The 15,319-nt window shown below is 60.8% G+C and overlaps 1 protein-coding gene across 3 annotated transcripts in view; it reads left to right on the forward strand.

The window, feature by feature from the left end:
- Window positions 1–13,785, forward strand: part of LOC121167549 (dual specificity mitogen-activated protein kinase kinase 3-like) — a 33,498-nt gene extending 19,713 nt beyond the window's left edge. For all 3 annotated transcript variants that reach the window (XM_040997018.1, XM_040997020.1, XM_040997019.1), the window contains 11 exons: window positions 7,233–7,299; window positions 7,587–7,635; window positions 7,930–8,043; window positions 8,153–8,272; window positions 8,763–8,879; window positions 9,275–9,326; window positions 9,430–9,557; window positions 9,897–9,974; window positions 11,715–11,854; window positions 12,534–12,579; window positions 12,864–13,785. In XM_040997018.1, coding sequence (XP_040852952.1) covers window positions 7,233–7,299; window positions 7,587–7,635; window positions 7,930–8,043; window positions 8,153–8,272; window positions 8,763–8,879; window positions 9,275–9,326; window positions 9,430–9,557; window positions 9,897–9,974; window positions 11,715–11,854; window positions 12,534–12,579; window positions 12,864–12,947 — 995 coding nt within the window. In that variant the 3' untranslated portion in view covers window positions 12,948–13,785. The remainder of the gene's footprint in view (window positions 1–7,232; window positions 7,300–7,586; window positions 7,636–7,929; window positions 8,044–8,152; window positions 8,273–8,762; window positions 8,880–9,274; window positions 9,327–9,429; window positions 9,558–9,896; window positions 9,975–11,714; window positions 11,855–12,533; window positions 12,580–12,863) is intronic.
- The last annotated feature ends 1,534 nt before the right edge of the window (window positions 13,786–15,319 follow it).

The raw sequence follows: 15,319 nt of genomic DNA on the forward strand, positions 1-15,319 counted from the left end.
CACAGGAAACTCTCTATCAGCCAGCATGTGGCTCTGGGCCCGAGAGGAGCAAAGTTCTCAGGCGGCCTGTGTGGCGAGAGGGCTGGGACAGTGGAGACTTCCGGTGAGTCAGCGGGCACTGGGCGCTGACTCACCCACCGGGCATGCCAGCCAGCTGCTTGCAGCTTAAAGGGGCATTGCCCACCATCCTGGTGACTGGGAGGGGGCTGCCTGCTTGGACCTAGCATGCTATGCCTGACTCTGAACTGGAGCACCCAAGGGGACCCTGTCTTGGACTATGGGCTGGGCTAAGACCCCTCTGTACCCCACTCTTCCCTGCCCTAGATGGGCCCTCCTGGTCTTCGGCGTCTCACCCAGGCACTTCCTCCATGAGGCAAGGGGCCCTGCTTCCTCTTGCTCGTGGAGCAGAAGCAGGTGGTGGCTGCTGGCGGCTGTTTTCCGCCCTCGGCCCAGGGGACTGGTCCAGCTCAGCCAAGCAGCTGGGGGCTCATGCAGTGTGAAGAGCAGAGGGCTCTGCATGCGGGGTCAGCCACTTTGGCCCCCGGGAGGTGAATCGATGGGGCAGGGAGCATGACGGGGTGTGTGGGTTGTTGGCAAAGGGTTCAGCTGCCTGGGGTCGGATTCAAGCTCAGCCCCCTTTGCACCTGCACCCTGCCCTGCACCCCGAATGATTTCAGGACCCAGCATTCAGGGAGCATAAGCTTCAGTCTTTCCATGCCTGAAAATGGGAATGGGATGCAGCCAGCCTGATGTCCGTGGAGGTGGGACCCTGGGCCATGCTCAGGAGGGTCTGGGCTCGCATCCTCGCCTGGACAAAGCCAGGTGCCTACAGTGACATAGTGACCCACTAGCTGGCCCTTTGAAAAGTGGCATGCTGGAGACACGAGGTGGTGCCTGTCCAGTGTAGCTCTGGCTGTGGTGTTTATTGTGGGTGTTGCTGATAGGTCGTGAACGCATGAGTCCAGGCTTCTGGAAATGGTTGGATAGGCGGATGGAGCAACACGGGGACTCTCTGGCCGTAGCTCGAATTTGCTGGACATTGGGACCTCCTGCCCTGCGGGTCCCCATGCTGGAGGCTGGGGTTGCCTCCAGCACTTTCTGGAACTCACAGACCTGCCTCTGACCTGACTTTGGCATTCAGAGGCAGACTAAGGGGAAGTTCTGGGGAGATGTGAGCCAGGACACAGCCTGCTGGACCAGCCCCTTGGTATGGGGCACCCAGGGAAGGGACATGCCCTGGATTCCTGCTGGGAATGTTGGTAATGGTCCCTGGGCTGAGCTGGGCAAGCAGCTTGAGTGCAGGCCTGGTGGGGTACACAACCTTGGGTCTCTGCAGGGTGGGGGAGGGGGCAACCCCAAGGAGGAACATAGTGGGTAACAGCTGCATGGTGCCCCTGATAGAGGGTGCTGGTCCTAAAGCCAGGTGGGCAGAGAGGCAGGCTTCTCTCCCTTGGGTCATGCCCTGGTGTTGCCCAGTTAAGACTGGCTGCCTCGCCTGGCCACTTTTACAGGTGCCTGTTTGCAAAGTTTCCTGGCACCAGGGCCAGCCAGGCCTGGGCACCTCTCTTGGGGAGACTCATCTGGCTTGTCCTTGCCCTGAGGAGAACAGATGCTGCCAGCCTGGAGGGTTTGTGCAGAGTGGGGAAGATTTGTGTGCCAGCCTGGACTGACAGGCAGGCTTCCATGATGGAGGTGGAAGACGTTGGACAGGGGTGGGGGAGCGTGGCTGGCATCCAGCAGGGCATGCTGGATCAGTCAGTGCTGCTGAGGCCTGCTCAGGACAGGTGGGCCAGGGACTGGTGGACACCTGCTTTCCCTGAATGTCCTCTGTGCCATGGCTTCGTCTTTTGTCCCATTTTGGTGACCTCCTTGGTCCCCGTGTCCCCCTAGCCTCGAGTGAGAAGCCATGTCATCTGCTGCAGGTGCTGGTCAGTGCTGAACTTGAACTGACCCTGCTGACCCCCCAGGTTCTGGGAAGGACCCCAAAGGGTTCCTGAAGCCCCATGTCACGTGGTTTTGTCACACACTTTATGTGCACGCTGTCATCAGCCTTTCTGGGCACCCAGCAGCTGGGCAGGGTGCGGTCATTCACCCTAATTTAGGAGTGAGTAACCACGGCCTGGAGTTGGGGAGTGGCTGGCCAAGGTCACAGAGGTCGAACCTGGAGCATGACCTCATCTTGACCCCCTGACCCTTGCTTGTCCTTTCCTAGAAGTCACTGTACCAGTGTGGACGACATCAGGGTGGAAGGGACCAAGGCAGTGGGCAATGCAGGGGCTCCATGGGCTGGCTGGCACCCCTCTCTGTCAGCTGGGTCCACCCAGATGCTGCCCTGGGCAGCTTTGTGGGGCTTTTCCCATGGTGTCTTATGCCAGGCAGGAAGCAGACCTCTTCATTTTAACAATCTGTTTATTTATTTGAAAGAATGATAGACAAAGAGTCATCTTCCAGATGCCGATTCACTGCCCAAATGGTTGCAACAGCCAGAGCTGAGTTGATGCAAAGCCAGGAATCAGGGGCTCCATCCAGGTCTCCCATGTGGGTGCACGGGGCAGTCCTCTGCTGCTTTCCCAGGCTTATCATCAGGAGCTAGATGGGAAGTGGAGCAGCCAGGACTCGAACCTGTACCCGTACAGTATGCTTGGCCCCTCTGCATGTGCTGCCCCCATGCCCTGACCACTCTGGGTGCTGAATCTTCTGCCCACATTGACCTCAGCACTAAGTCCCTGCTCTCTAAGGAGGCTGTGTCCCTCTGCCCCCTTCCCTGGTTTCAGTGAGGTGAGGCTCCTGAGCTGTTTGCAGTTTTTTTTTTTTTTTTTTTTTTTTTTAAGATTTATTTTATTATTTTTTTATTGGGAAGGCGGATATACAGAGAGGAGAGACAGAGAGGAAGATCTTCCGTCCAATGATTCACTCCCCAAGTGAGCGCAACAGCTGATGCTATGCCGATCCGAAGCCAGGAGCCTCTTCCAGGTCTCCCACACGAATGCAGGGTCCCAAAGCTTTGGGCCGCCCTCGACTGCTTTCCCAGGCCACAGGCAGGGAGCTGGAACCCGGCGCCCATATGGGATCCCGGGCGTGCAAGGTGAGGATCTTAACCACTGCGCCATCGTGCCGGGCCCTTTCTCCTTTCTTTTTAAAAAGGATTCATTTCTTTGAAAGGCAGAGTTTAAAAGTGAGCAAGCGAGTGAGTGAGAGAGATCTTCCATCTGCTGCTTCATTCCCAAAATGGCCACAGTGGCCAGGCCATAGCCAGAAACTTCTCCTGGGTCTCCCACGTGGGTGTAGGGGCCTAAGGACTTGGGCCATCTTCCGCTGCCTTCCCAGGTCACTACAGGGAGCTGGATCAGAAGCAGAGCAGTCAGGATTCGAACCTGCACCCACATGGGATGCCAGTGCTGCAAGCAGAGGCTTCACCTACTATACCATGGCACCAGCTCCGGGAATGGAGTTCTTTAGGGAGAATGTACCTGTGGTGGGCAGGGCAGCCCTCTCTGCCAGGCTGGCTGTGTCTGTTGGGATGCCTTCATGCCCAGTGCCCACAGAGCCTCACCACTGTTGCTGTGTTGGTGGCATGTGTCCTGAGCTGCCTCCCCTGCAGCATCCTGACACGGTGAGATCTCTGGAACTTCCAGATGACCCGTGTACGTGGTGTTCCACACCAAGCGTGCTGCACTGGCAGCCCTGGCAGGTCAGGTCCTCCTATCCCTGCTTCACCATGGAGGCCCTGTTGCCCAGGGCTGCAAGTGGACATAGCTGTGGGTTCCTGGGGCCAAGCCCTGCCTCTCTCTCTGAGCAGACAGGTGCGTGCCAAGCAGCTCCTCTGGGAAGCTCCTGAGCTTTGCAATTGAGGAGTATTTTGACAGCGGGGGTGGGGCCACCCGGATGGGCATCTGGGCAGTGGGGGCATGGTATGTGCAAAGTCCCTGAGGTAGGAAAGCTGACGACCCATAAGGGAATTGTGTCAGAATCTGGGGTCCCTTCCTTTTCTTTCTTCTTCTTCTTTTTTTTTTTTTTTAATAAATAAAGATTTATTTTACGTATTTGAAAGGCAGAGTTACAGAGAGGGAGAAATGGAAGAAACCTTCCATCTTTTGGTTCACTCTCCAAATGGCTGCAATGGCTGCACTGGGCCAAACCAAACTTGGGAGCTGGGAGCTTCTTCCAGGTGGCCCACGTGGGTGCAGGGCCTTGCTTTACTGCTTTCCCAGGTGCATTAGCGGGGAGCTGGAGCAGAACTGGAGCAGCTGGGACTCGAACCAGCAACTCTATAGGATGCTGGTGCTGCGGGTGGAGGCTTAACTAGAGTCCTGTCTTTACCCCTGGAGTGGCCTCAGGTCGGAGGCTGAGCTAGTGTCTGCCCTGGTTTTCTCAGCCCTTATCTGACCAAGCAGGACCCAAGGACACACACACACACCTGGCACTGACTTGCCTGGCCCGGGGCCTTGCCTGGCGGGCTGGCAGCTTGTAAGGCCTTGCCTGTTTGTTGTGGTGACTGTCTCCATCACGGCCACACCTGGGCCGACAGGGACGGCGACTGGCAGCCCGTAGGCTGTTGCTGGGGCCGTCCCCATGACAGCTGGTGTGGCCGGCCCACAGGCTCAGGTCTCTCCTGACGCAAGCAATGTGCCCCGTCGGGCAGGTGGTGGGGTGACCAGGCCAGGACTTCCCCAGGCCTCAGCCATCCAGCCGAGCCACGGACAGGGACAAGCCACAGGCTGGGGGTGGCCACATCTTGTAAGTGTCGCCAGCTCTCAGGGCATATGGGATGGATGGGAGGATACAGAGGAAGGTGTACCTCCAAGCCACCTTCCCAGAGAGAGAGCATGAGCTACTCTGTCCACTGCTGGGGCTGAGCCTCAGGAACTCCACCCGGGTCTCTGATGAGGGCAGCAGGCACTCCATGTCTTGTGCCATCAGCTGCTGCTTCCCAGGGTGTGCATTGGCAGGAAGCTAGGACCGGGAGCTGACGTGGAGGGCAGACTGCCTAACCGCTGGGCTAAGCGCCCCGCCCCTGGTCTCAATTTTTAGCACAAAGCACGCCCTGTCTGTAGCCTAAGGGCTCCGTACAGGTTACTGGTGGTCCCAGGTCATAATGAAAGCTGTGTCTACTCCTCGCTGTTCAGGACGAAACTGTCCAACTCTGCCCAGGGAGATGAACCTTCGGGGTGGGCAGGGGGCAACGCCCAGCCTCACAGACAGGAGCTCACGTGGCGTTGCCTGATGCCGCAGTGGCCCCAGTCCCTGGAGCATTCCCACTGTGCTTGGCCGCACAGGCGTAGAACCTGGGGTGCCACCTGGTGTGGGGGTCTTAGGGCCCAGAACCCTTGCCTGGTTCCCTAGAGCAGCAAGGTAGAGGGGCTGATGTGGCCTCAGGATCCCACCCCATGCCTGACACACTGCGACCTTTTTTTTTTTTTTCTCATCCCAAAGGAAGTGTGGGGTCCAGGGAAGCCCAGGCAGGCCTCCAGACTCGGTCACCCACCTCAGGCCGCAGAGCTTTCCTTTACCACAAGGCAAGCTCTTAAGCTGGGGACCTGCCCTGGGGCTGGCTGAACCCCTTGACTTTCTGTGTGGCCTGGGGCTGGTGCCTTCCATCCCACCCCTCACCCCCCAGAAAGCTGGGCCAAGAGTGCTTTGTTCCCAGGGTTGTAGGGACACCTGGAATGACAGACAGTGAGGGCTCCCTGCTGGCCCCTGCTGGCCCCTGCTGGCCCCTGCTGGCCCCTGCTGACCTCTGGTGACCCCTGCTGGCCCCTGCTGACCTCTGCTGACCCCTGCTGAGCCCTACTGGCTGTATGGTGCCTCCACTCTCAGTGGTCTGCAGTACCATGACCAGTCCCTGAGTTGGGCTTAGATATGCCTGGGCATCGCTCTCTGGCCGAGCTGCTGGCCTCTGGTGTGTGGATGGAGACACCATTGACCTTGACTTCTGGGGGCCCTGGCGTGGCTTCCACGGGGTTCAGCTGCCCCTATCTGCTCACTTCGCCCACCTGCTCCAGCATGGTCACAGAGGACCCCAGCCCTCCCTGGCCAGGGTGCTAGGCTGTGAGGCTGCACTGCGCTATGGCTGAGGCCGGATCCCAGCCTGGCTCAGGGCCTGAGGTCTGCTTGGCAGGTGACAGCATGGCCTAGGGGGTTCCCAGGCCCCATGGAAGGCCAGCGGCAGGCAGAACAGGTGGCAGGGTCATGCCAGGACAGCAGGAGGGCATTGCTGAGTGGCAAGCCCTGGCTGCATCCCTGCTTGGCCAGGCACTGGGAGCTGGGTGCCCTGGGAGAGTCCCTCATCTCCTCTGCAGAATGCATGTCTGGATCCAGGGCCTGCATTTGGCCCTGCACTTGGCCCTGGAGTAGGGCAGCTGAGCTGGGCACTGGGCCTGGGTGGCAGAGCTGGTCCCCATCTCTGGAGGGCATCAGGATGGAGTCCTGGCCATGCTCCCAACTCTCAGTGTCCTTCTTGGGACCTGGGCTTCTCCCTGCTGTATGTGGGATGGGCCTGGTCTGAGCTGGGAGCCCTGGGCTGGCTCAGGCTGCAGGGCCTTGCCCCCACCTTCCCCACAGGGCTCCTTCTCAGCCCACACTCCCTGTAGGTGAGAGAGGCAGAGTGGGGGTGGCGGTTGATGTGCTTAGCAGGTGGGAAAGCCATAGCCCAGGGGCCACTGAGGTCATGCCAAGGCCCCCAGACCTAGCCCTGTCCCTTGCACTTCCCCAGCCATTCAGCAGCATCAGGCACACCATGGCTATGCAGTGTGGCGGGGGGGGGGGGGTTTGTCCAACAGCTGTACCCTGTCAGAGGCTGTGGTGAGGGTTGAGCAGGTCACCCTTGGTGCCAGGGCTGGGTGGCCTGGATAGGCTGCAAGCTTTCTTCTTTTGTGTCTGTCTGTGGCAGGTGCATCAGCCTAGTGCATAGTGGGCTATGTTGGGTTGCAACCCTGCAGGGCAGGGTGGGGGCTTCAACCCTGCATGTGAGGTGTGTCCCCAAGCCGGGCCCCAGGTGTGGCAGCTCCTGCCTCTCACTCCTTGCATGCCTTGCCAAGAGGGCAGGTGCCCATCCGTAAGCCCCTGTGTGTCTGAGAACTGGGACCCCTTGAGGGGTGAGGCTGTGGTGTCTACGTCAGCTCTGTGTCCAGCCTGGTCCTGCCTGGCAGTGCCAGGACTGCCAGGCAGGACATAGTGAGGGCCCCAGGGTTGACCAGATGTCTCCCCTTTGCCTGTTTTTTTTTTTTTTTAAGCAAAACCCAAGCGGAAGAAAGACTTACGGATCTCCTGTGTGTCCAAGCCACCTGCACCCAACCCCACGTGAGTCGGCCTCTACTTCCTCCCTAGCTCAACCTGGGCGTGCTTATGGCAGGGAATGCGGGTGAGGGTGGGCTAGGAAGACTCCCGAGTGGGTCAGGCGGAAGCGGGGATGCTGAGGGGATGGCTCACAGCATCCTGGCACCTTGGCTCTGTGCCCGCATGCTCAGCTTTTACAGTCTTGGCCCAAGGGGCGGTCAGTGGCCCCATGGGAGCCAGAGAGCTCCCCTCATTCGCATCCCAGGGAGGGGTGCAGCCCCTCCAAGGCTCAGCACCTGCTTTTCCTGCAGACCCCCTCGGAACTTGGACTCTCGGACTTTCATCACCATTGGAGATCGGGTAAGTGCTGGCGGCGGCGGGCCTGGGCAGGCCACCCGCCCCCAGTCGTTCTGACGTGCCAGGGGCCGCTGGGAAGGGTAGGAGCCGCTGACCCCACCCTTCTCTCTGACACCTGTCTGTGGGAGGAGAATGCTGTGGGCATGACCTGGGCCAGCGCTGCCTCAGCCTGTGTCATGCGCACTTGGACTCTGTAGTGCCTGACCAGGGACTGACAACACCCTCCTGCCAGGGTCTGCTTCTCTCTCCCTGGGCTCGGCGCCCTCCAATGCCTTCCTATCGCTTCTGTCCCTCCAGAACTTTGAGGTAGAGGCCGATGACCTGGTGACCATCTCGGAGCTGGGCCGCGGCGCCTATGGGGTGGTGGAGAAGGTGCGGCATGCCCAGAGTGGCACCATCATGGCTGTGAAGGTACTACAGTGGCAGCGGTGGCTGGGAGGGCTGGTGCCTCTGATGAGGAATGCCCGCTCCTGCTGGACAGCCCCTCCACTGCACCCCTTTCCCCCCTGCCCCTCCACAGCGGATCCGGGCCACTGTGAACTCCCAGGAACAGAAGCGGCTGCTCATGGACCTGGACATCAACATGCGCACTGTGGACTGTTTCTACACCGTCACGTTCTACGGGGCGCTCTTCAGAGAGGTGAGCAGCAGCCTGGCCGCCAGCCCCTCCCGGCGCCGGGGTTGGACGTGGGGGCAGGAGGGGTCAGGGAGGCAAGGAAGAGTCCTCCCTGCCCACCGGAGGCCGCACAGCCCAGCCTTCCCGCTCCCTAGCTGGCACCACCTCGCCCTTTGCCCTCTGTTTCTCCCGGAGGTTAAGCCGTGTGGCTGGCGCTGTGCCAGCAGGTGCCGGGTGGGCGGGGATGAGCCACGCAGCTTGCACGCAGGAGATTCTAGGTCTGCAGGTGTGGGTGAGGAGCTGAGGGCACAGCCCAGAGTGAAACAGGTGCAGCCAAGAAGACAAAGCTGCCTCTGCTGACGCGGGGGGGGCTGGGAGGAGCCTGCTGCTCTGAAAACCTGAGTTTGGGGTTCAAAGCCATCCCTGTCTGGGGTCTGAGCAAGGGTGTGGAGACTGGGGTTGGGGGTCAGGGGCCTTGGGTGGGCACCACAGCTGAGCCCGGAGCTGCCCCCAGGGAGATGTGTGGATCTGCATGGAGCTCATGGACACATCGCTGGACAAGTTCTACCGCAAGGTGCTGGAGAAGAACATGACGATTCCAGAAGATATCCTGGGGGAGATTGCCGTGTCTGTAAGTGGCTGTGGGACCCAGGAGCAGAGCCAGGGGCCCCAGCACTGCCCGGCAGGGCACCCAGCTCTCCCGCACTGCACCCATAGCTGGCTTGCTGGGGGAGATGCTGGTGCCAGGCTTCACACCAAAGACGCCTTAAGGTGCTTCACAGGGATACGGAGTAAGGTGGGGGAGAGGGTCAGCCCTCTAGGCGTGTGGCTCTCGAAGGTCCCAGGGGAGATGATGAACACGGGGCCTGAGCATCCCAGCAGCCAAGGAGAAAAAGGAAATGGGAGAAGTTTGTGGGAGACAGGTGGTGGTGACAGGACTGGAGGGTCCCTGGGAGTAGATACAGGGAGGTGAGAGGGGCCTGGCTGTGCCATCCTCACCCTCTGCCCCCTCCCTCTTCACTCCAGGTGGTACGGGCCCTGGAGCACCTACACAGCAAGCTATCCGTAATCCACAGAGGTTAGTGCTGGAGGAGGTGGGGCCTCAGAGGTGGGGCGGGGCCTCAGAGGTGGGGCGGGGCCTCAGGGGGTGGGGCTGAGTATGGTGTATCCGCTCTCTGCAGACGTGAAGCCATCCAACGTTCTCATCAACAAGGATGGCCACGTGAAGATGTGTGACTTCGGCATCAGCGGCTATCTGGTGGACTCGGTGGCCAAGACGATGGATGCCGGCTGCAAGCCCTACATGGCTGTGAGTGCCCTCGGGGGGCCCGGGCCCTGGGCTGAGCCACCTGCTGCCGCTCTGCCCTGCACTGGGCCATTCTTCTGTCCATCAGGTCAGAGCCTTCCCCACTGCGGGGTGGCTTGGACTTGTCTACCATGCCAAGAGCAGCCTCACCCTGCGCTGGGGGGGGGCATCACCTGGGCGCTCCTGGTCTGGGCAGATCCAGCCTCTCAGGCTCTCCCCGGGCAGGCCTGGCTGCTGTGTGTGTTGAGGGGGGGTCTCAGTTTCTTCCTCTGTGCCATGGACAAGTGGGAAGGGATGAGCAGGGGTGAGGGGACACTCAAGCCTGGCTGGTCTCTCCCACAGCCTGAGAGAATCAACCCCGAGTTGAACCAGAAGGGCTACAATGTCAAATCAGACGTCTGGAGTCTCGGCATCACCATGGTATACAGGCGAGCGTGTGTGTGTGTGTGTGTGGGTGGGGAGAGGCTCTGGGGTCCTGGGATGTCCTCCTGGGCTGAGGATGGGGGGACCATGCTGAACTTGGATGCGCCTGAGGCCCAGGTGTCGGAGTGAGCTCTGGCCCCTCACCTATCAGTGTTTGGGACAGGAAGGGCTTGTATCCCAGTTTCCATCATGGAGAGGGACTGGGCAGAGGAGGAGGGGGGTCTCAGACAGATGGTGAGAGGGAGACCCAGGGGTCCTGGGGGTGACCCCAAGGCTCCAGACTTGGTCATGTGAGGCGGCCTCCAACCATCTGCTTCCTGGGCGGCTTAGAAGCTGGGCTGCACCCAGCAGCCCCCTACATGCTGGCAGGGTGGTGGCTGGCCTGGACTGCGCTCTCTGGTATAGCACAGTTTCTCCCCAGGGACTCAGAAAAGCATACGAAATGGGGCAGCACCGAGTGGTGGGGAGGGGAAAGCTGTGGTTGTCTCCACGCAGACAGCGCCTCTTGTGCCGCAGTCTTTGTCCATCCACTGGCTCCTGGCTGCAGCAGCCAGGGCTCAGCCAGGCCAGAGCCAGGAGCCAGGAGCCAGGAGCCTCTTCCAGGTCTCCCACATGGTGCCAGGGTCCAAGGACTTGGGCCATCTTCTGCTTTGCCCAGGTGAATCAGCAGAGAGCTGGATTGGAAATGCAGCAGCAGCCAGGGTTCAGGCTGGCACCCTTATGGGTGGCCCCAACAAACAGATTTGGGGGTGCTGTGTTACTTCTGTTTCTCTGAGTGGCTATAAACCCTTCAGTCTCTTTACCAAAGGCCCCCTGCCTCCAGTGCACAGTCATCTGACCTGCCAGGGGAGCACGTGGGGGGCTTGATGGGGCAGGGTTATGGTGGGCTAGGTCTCCCAGGGCCTCGGCCTAGGCCCTCCATCCAGCTGACCGTCCCACCCCCCTGTAGGTGTCGCTGCACACCAGCCCGAGATGGGATGATTGGATCAAGCGTTTGGACCAATTTCTGACGTATTAATTATAAGTCTGGCAATTCGGGGAGAGCCAGGAAGTCTAGGAGTGCTCCTGTAGGCCACGCCCATGCCCATGCTATAGGCGAGCCTGTGTCTGGGCTCCACCCCATGGGTGTGTCCATATCAGTAGCTCCTGGTGGCCCTGCCTCCACAGGCGTGTCCACGACTGGGCCGGAGCCGCATGAACCTCGGCCTGGGTCCCTGGCTGCCCTTTTGCACCTGCTGGCTGGAGCCCCACATTCCACCCATAGAATAGGGCACCGTTCCACACAAGGGCTTGGGCTGGCCCGCCCAATCTGGTTCTCATCCCAGAGACCTAAGCTGAAATCAAGGGTTCCCTGTAAGGCAACCCAGGCATTTCCACAAAACTCCTGCCAACTGGGGCTGGCACCCAAGGACCGGATCAGCTAAATAGTGGCCTGCAGGTCCAGGAGGAGGAGGAGCCAAGGAGGGAGGACTCCCTGTCCCGTGGGGAAGAGACTTGCCTCCTCTCCTGGAGCTTGTGCCCCTACGGAAGGCGGCCAGGGACCTGCCAGCCATCGCCTTACATGCACCTGACCCAAAGCTGTGGCTCCTCCAGTACTCTGGCACGGGTGCCCTGACTCACGGTGTCAGGGCTGCCCTTCAGCCTGGCTCCCGGGGCTGCGCCAGAATGGGCAGGGTCCATGGCTTCCGGTGTGGAGTGTGGGTACACATTGCTGACCCTGCCGTCCCCTGCCTGCAGATCGAGATGGCCATTCTACGCTTCCCTTATGAGTCCTGGGGGACCCCGTTCCAGCAGCTGAAGCAAGTGGTGGAGGAGCCTTCTCCCCAGCTCCCGGCTGACCGCTTCTCCCCCGAGTTTGTGGACTTCACGGCACAGTGGTGAGTCTGGGGGAACTCCTCAGCACCCCTTTTCTCTGGCACCCCCTCAGCACACAACCACCCACACTGCATGGCATCATAGCACATGAGGTGGAAGCAGTGTGAAGGAAGTCTGAGGGTCCCAAAGAGGGGGTGTGTGAATGGAGGGGGGATGGATCTGATCAGAGACCTTCCATAAACAGATTGAGAGGAAGGCAAGAAAAGGCAGAGGAACAAACAAAACGCTCCAGACCCACTCAGAGCATCCGAACACACAAGTCTGCTCAAGCTGTTTAGATATATATATATGGGAGTGGATGGTGCCTGGGTCTGTGTGATGCAGGCAAAGCCACACTCAGAGGGCCATGCATAGTCCATTTCCCTTGTTAGAAAGGACGGACCATGGACAATCCATAGGCCAGGCTCTATAGCCAGTGGCCGGCCTCAACCCTCTGGGGTCCCTTCCTGGGCAGGACACTCGGCACCTGACCAACTTGCCCAGACCCTACACAGGGCCGGTCCCTCATCTGCTGCCCAGGGATTGCAGCCTACCCAGGAAACTTCCCTTCGCCCCCTTGCCCCCTGCTGCCTGGCCAGACGCAGGCCTAGCCCAGTTTGGCTGGCCTGTAAGGCCCAACCCGACCCAGCTTAGCCGGCCTGAAGGCCCTGGCCTTGTCCCAGCTGCTCTTTTCTCCCCTAGCCTGAGGAAGAACCCTGCAGAGCGCATGAGCTACCTGGAGCTGATGGTGAGTGCATGAGGACGGGGCCTGCCCTGGGGAGGTGGGCAGCAGTGCCTGTCTGGGGATTGCACCCCCATGTACAGATGGGCAGCTCTGCCGGCTGGTCCTGGTGGTCCCAGGTTCCCGTCCAGCACGCCAGGGCTTGTGGAAGGGTACTGAGGGGTCAGTGGTTGGCCGGTAGCCCGGGAGGACATGACTGCGGAGGAGCAGTCAGGGAGGGCTTCCTGGGGGTGGCTGTCCTTGAAGAGCAGGAACCCAGGCAGTGACTGTGCCCCCTGTCACCCCTCCAGGAGCACCCCTTCTTCACCTTGCACAAAACTAAGAAGACGGAAATCGCTGCCTTTGTGAAGGAGATCTTGGGAGAGGACTCGTAGGGGCTGGGCCGGGATCCTGCTGGGATGCTGGGTGCCCGCAGCCCCCTGTGCCGGGGCAGTGCCCGCCCACAGCTGGAAACTGCTGCCATCCAGCCCTTGGGAGGAATCCGGGGGCTTCTCCTACCTGGCTGTGCAAGGCCAACCGTTGGGCACTCACGCCAAAGAACCAAGACCTCTGGCCGCTGCCACCGAGCCCGCCTGGGCCCCATCAGCGCCTCCAGCCCCGGACCCTGGACGCGGAGGTGTCAGAGAGCCAGTGCTGTGTGGGCCCCTGCTCTGGACGCTGCCCAAGCTGTATATATTTTTTAAATCTCAACTGAATGGACCTGGCACACTTTAGGTCTGGGGTGACTGTGCCTTGGGCCTGGCCTGGATGTGAAACACACACAGGGACAAGGGGGTGAGCCCTGAATAAGCCTGCACCCCAACTCCTCAAGGCCTTGCTGTCACAACCCTGGTGTCCATTACTTCTGTCTGTTGGCGTCTAGGGCTGTCGCTTCACTTTTTTTGGGAGTTTGTTTTTTTTTAATTTATCCTCTGTTGATTTTTTTTTTCTTTTTGCTTACTGGATTTGGCTGGTTTTCCTTGCATGGATTGGAACTGATCGCTTCTCTTCCCTCCCCTGGGGTGGCAACAGGTGCATTCCTGCCCACCCCACCACCCCCTGACGTGGGCTCAGGCTGTGAGTGTGTGTGTGTGTGTGTGTGTGTGTGGCTAGGAGGTGGAGCCCTGGTCAGTCTCTTCTCAGAGAAGTACCTGGGGAGATGTACTGGGATAGGAGCTGACGGGGAGGCCTGCTTGATCAAGGGCTATGAATTTGCTTTGGTGGTGTTTGAGGGAAAAAAAAAAAAAGGAAAATATATTTTTATGAAGAAAGGATTGTACTTCTGAGTCGTTTTCCTGGAGGGTAGGGGGGGTAACGGGTTGTGCGAGGTCGCGTGACAGGGGTGAGGTCCCCTGGGGTCTCCTGGTTCCCAGAACAAAGGGAACAGGGGGCTACTGGGCCACCAAGGTCCTGGCCTGGACTACCTCTGGCATCGTGCCTCCTGGAGGGCTCGGGCCAGGCAGGTGTCTCCAGCCTGACCCCATGCTGGACTCGGGATGCTGGGCACAGTAACGGGGACTGGGGCTGGGTCCCTGCTGGGCGTGTGACAGGAGAGGGTGGGACAGCCAGTGTGGCCGGCCCCAACACATCATGGAGGAAGCAGGGAAGCTGTGTCCTGGGGACCCGGGGCCTCCCCTCAGAGGGAAGGGAGCTGGAGGGGGGTCCCCTTGCCCAGCCCCACCAAGGGCTGGCTGGTGGCTCTCTGCTGACCACCAAGGGCCAGCCTCGTCCCGAAGGGCTTGGGGACCAGAAGTCAGGGCCCACCAGCCCCGGGAGCCACGTGAAGAACACCGGCGACCACCCCGCGTCCGCCTTTTCCGGTCTGCCACCTCCAGTCCTCCCCTGCCGCTCCGACGTCCAGGAACTCGTCCCCGCCCCTTCCCCACGGAGGACAGCCCTCCACTCTGGCTCCGCCCGTCACCTCAGCAGCGCCAATGAGCGCGGCGAGTGCGGAAGAGTGACAGCGGCGGGGGCGGGCTCACGGCGCTCCCGGCCCCGCCCCGTGCGCGTGCGCCTGCCGGTTCCGCGCGGCCCCGCTGGGCTCCTCCCGCGGCCGCCAGGGGGCGACAGAGCCCGGGGCCAGCCCCGCCGCCGCCCCCTCCCCGGAGCCGCGCCCTGGGTCGAGGCCGCGAGGCCGGAGACCCCTCTGCCGCTGCCCACCCACTGCCCGCCCTGCTGGCGCGGCCCGGCAGGTGCCCCCGACTCCAGGGTCTGCAGCAAGTCGCCTCCCGGCCAGTCCAGGCCTGGGTGTGGCTGCAGACACGGGGCAGAGGCTGCAGGCCTGAGCGATGCCAGCTTGCCCTCTCTTCTACTCAGAGACCTTGCAGCTGCCTCCCTCTGCTTGCATACCTGCCCACACAGGGAGCTCACTGCCACATACACAGAGGAACTTCCCTGTTTGAATTCCCGAGGCGTGCAAAGCAAGGGCCTCCCCTCGACCGTGTGTGAACCCTGGCCCCCTCAGCTCGCTGGCAGGTTGCTGTGGGTCCCCTGGGAGGCCAGGTGCAGGGGGCTGTAGAGAAGCCAGTGCCCTGACCATCATGCCAGCTCCCTGGGAGGACAGAGTGGCTCTGCCTGGCCCCTATCCCCAAGGCCTGGGGTTTTCAGACATTCTGCACACCCACCCTGCACCTGGCCAGCCTGGCTTGGCCAAAACCTCACAGAAGCCCCGGCGGCTGCTTTGTTTGTGTTGTGGGTCCTACTCAGGGGGGCTTGGGCTGGCAGGAGGCCTGTGGCCATTCCTGGCAAGCTGGGAAAGTTTCTCCCT

Source organism: Ochotona curzoniae, unplaced genomic scaffold (assembly GCF_017591425.1).
Source record: "Ochotona curzoniae isolate NIBS_2020 unplaced genomic scaffold, NIBS_Ocur_1.0 patch386, whole genome shotgun sequence".
Lineage (NCBI taxonomy): Eukaryota > Metazoa > Chordata > Mammalia > Lagomorpha > Ochotonidae > Ochotona > Ochotona curzoniae.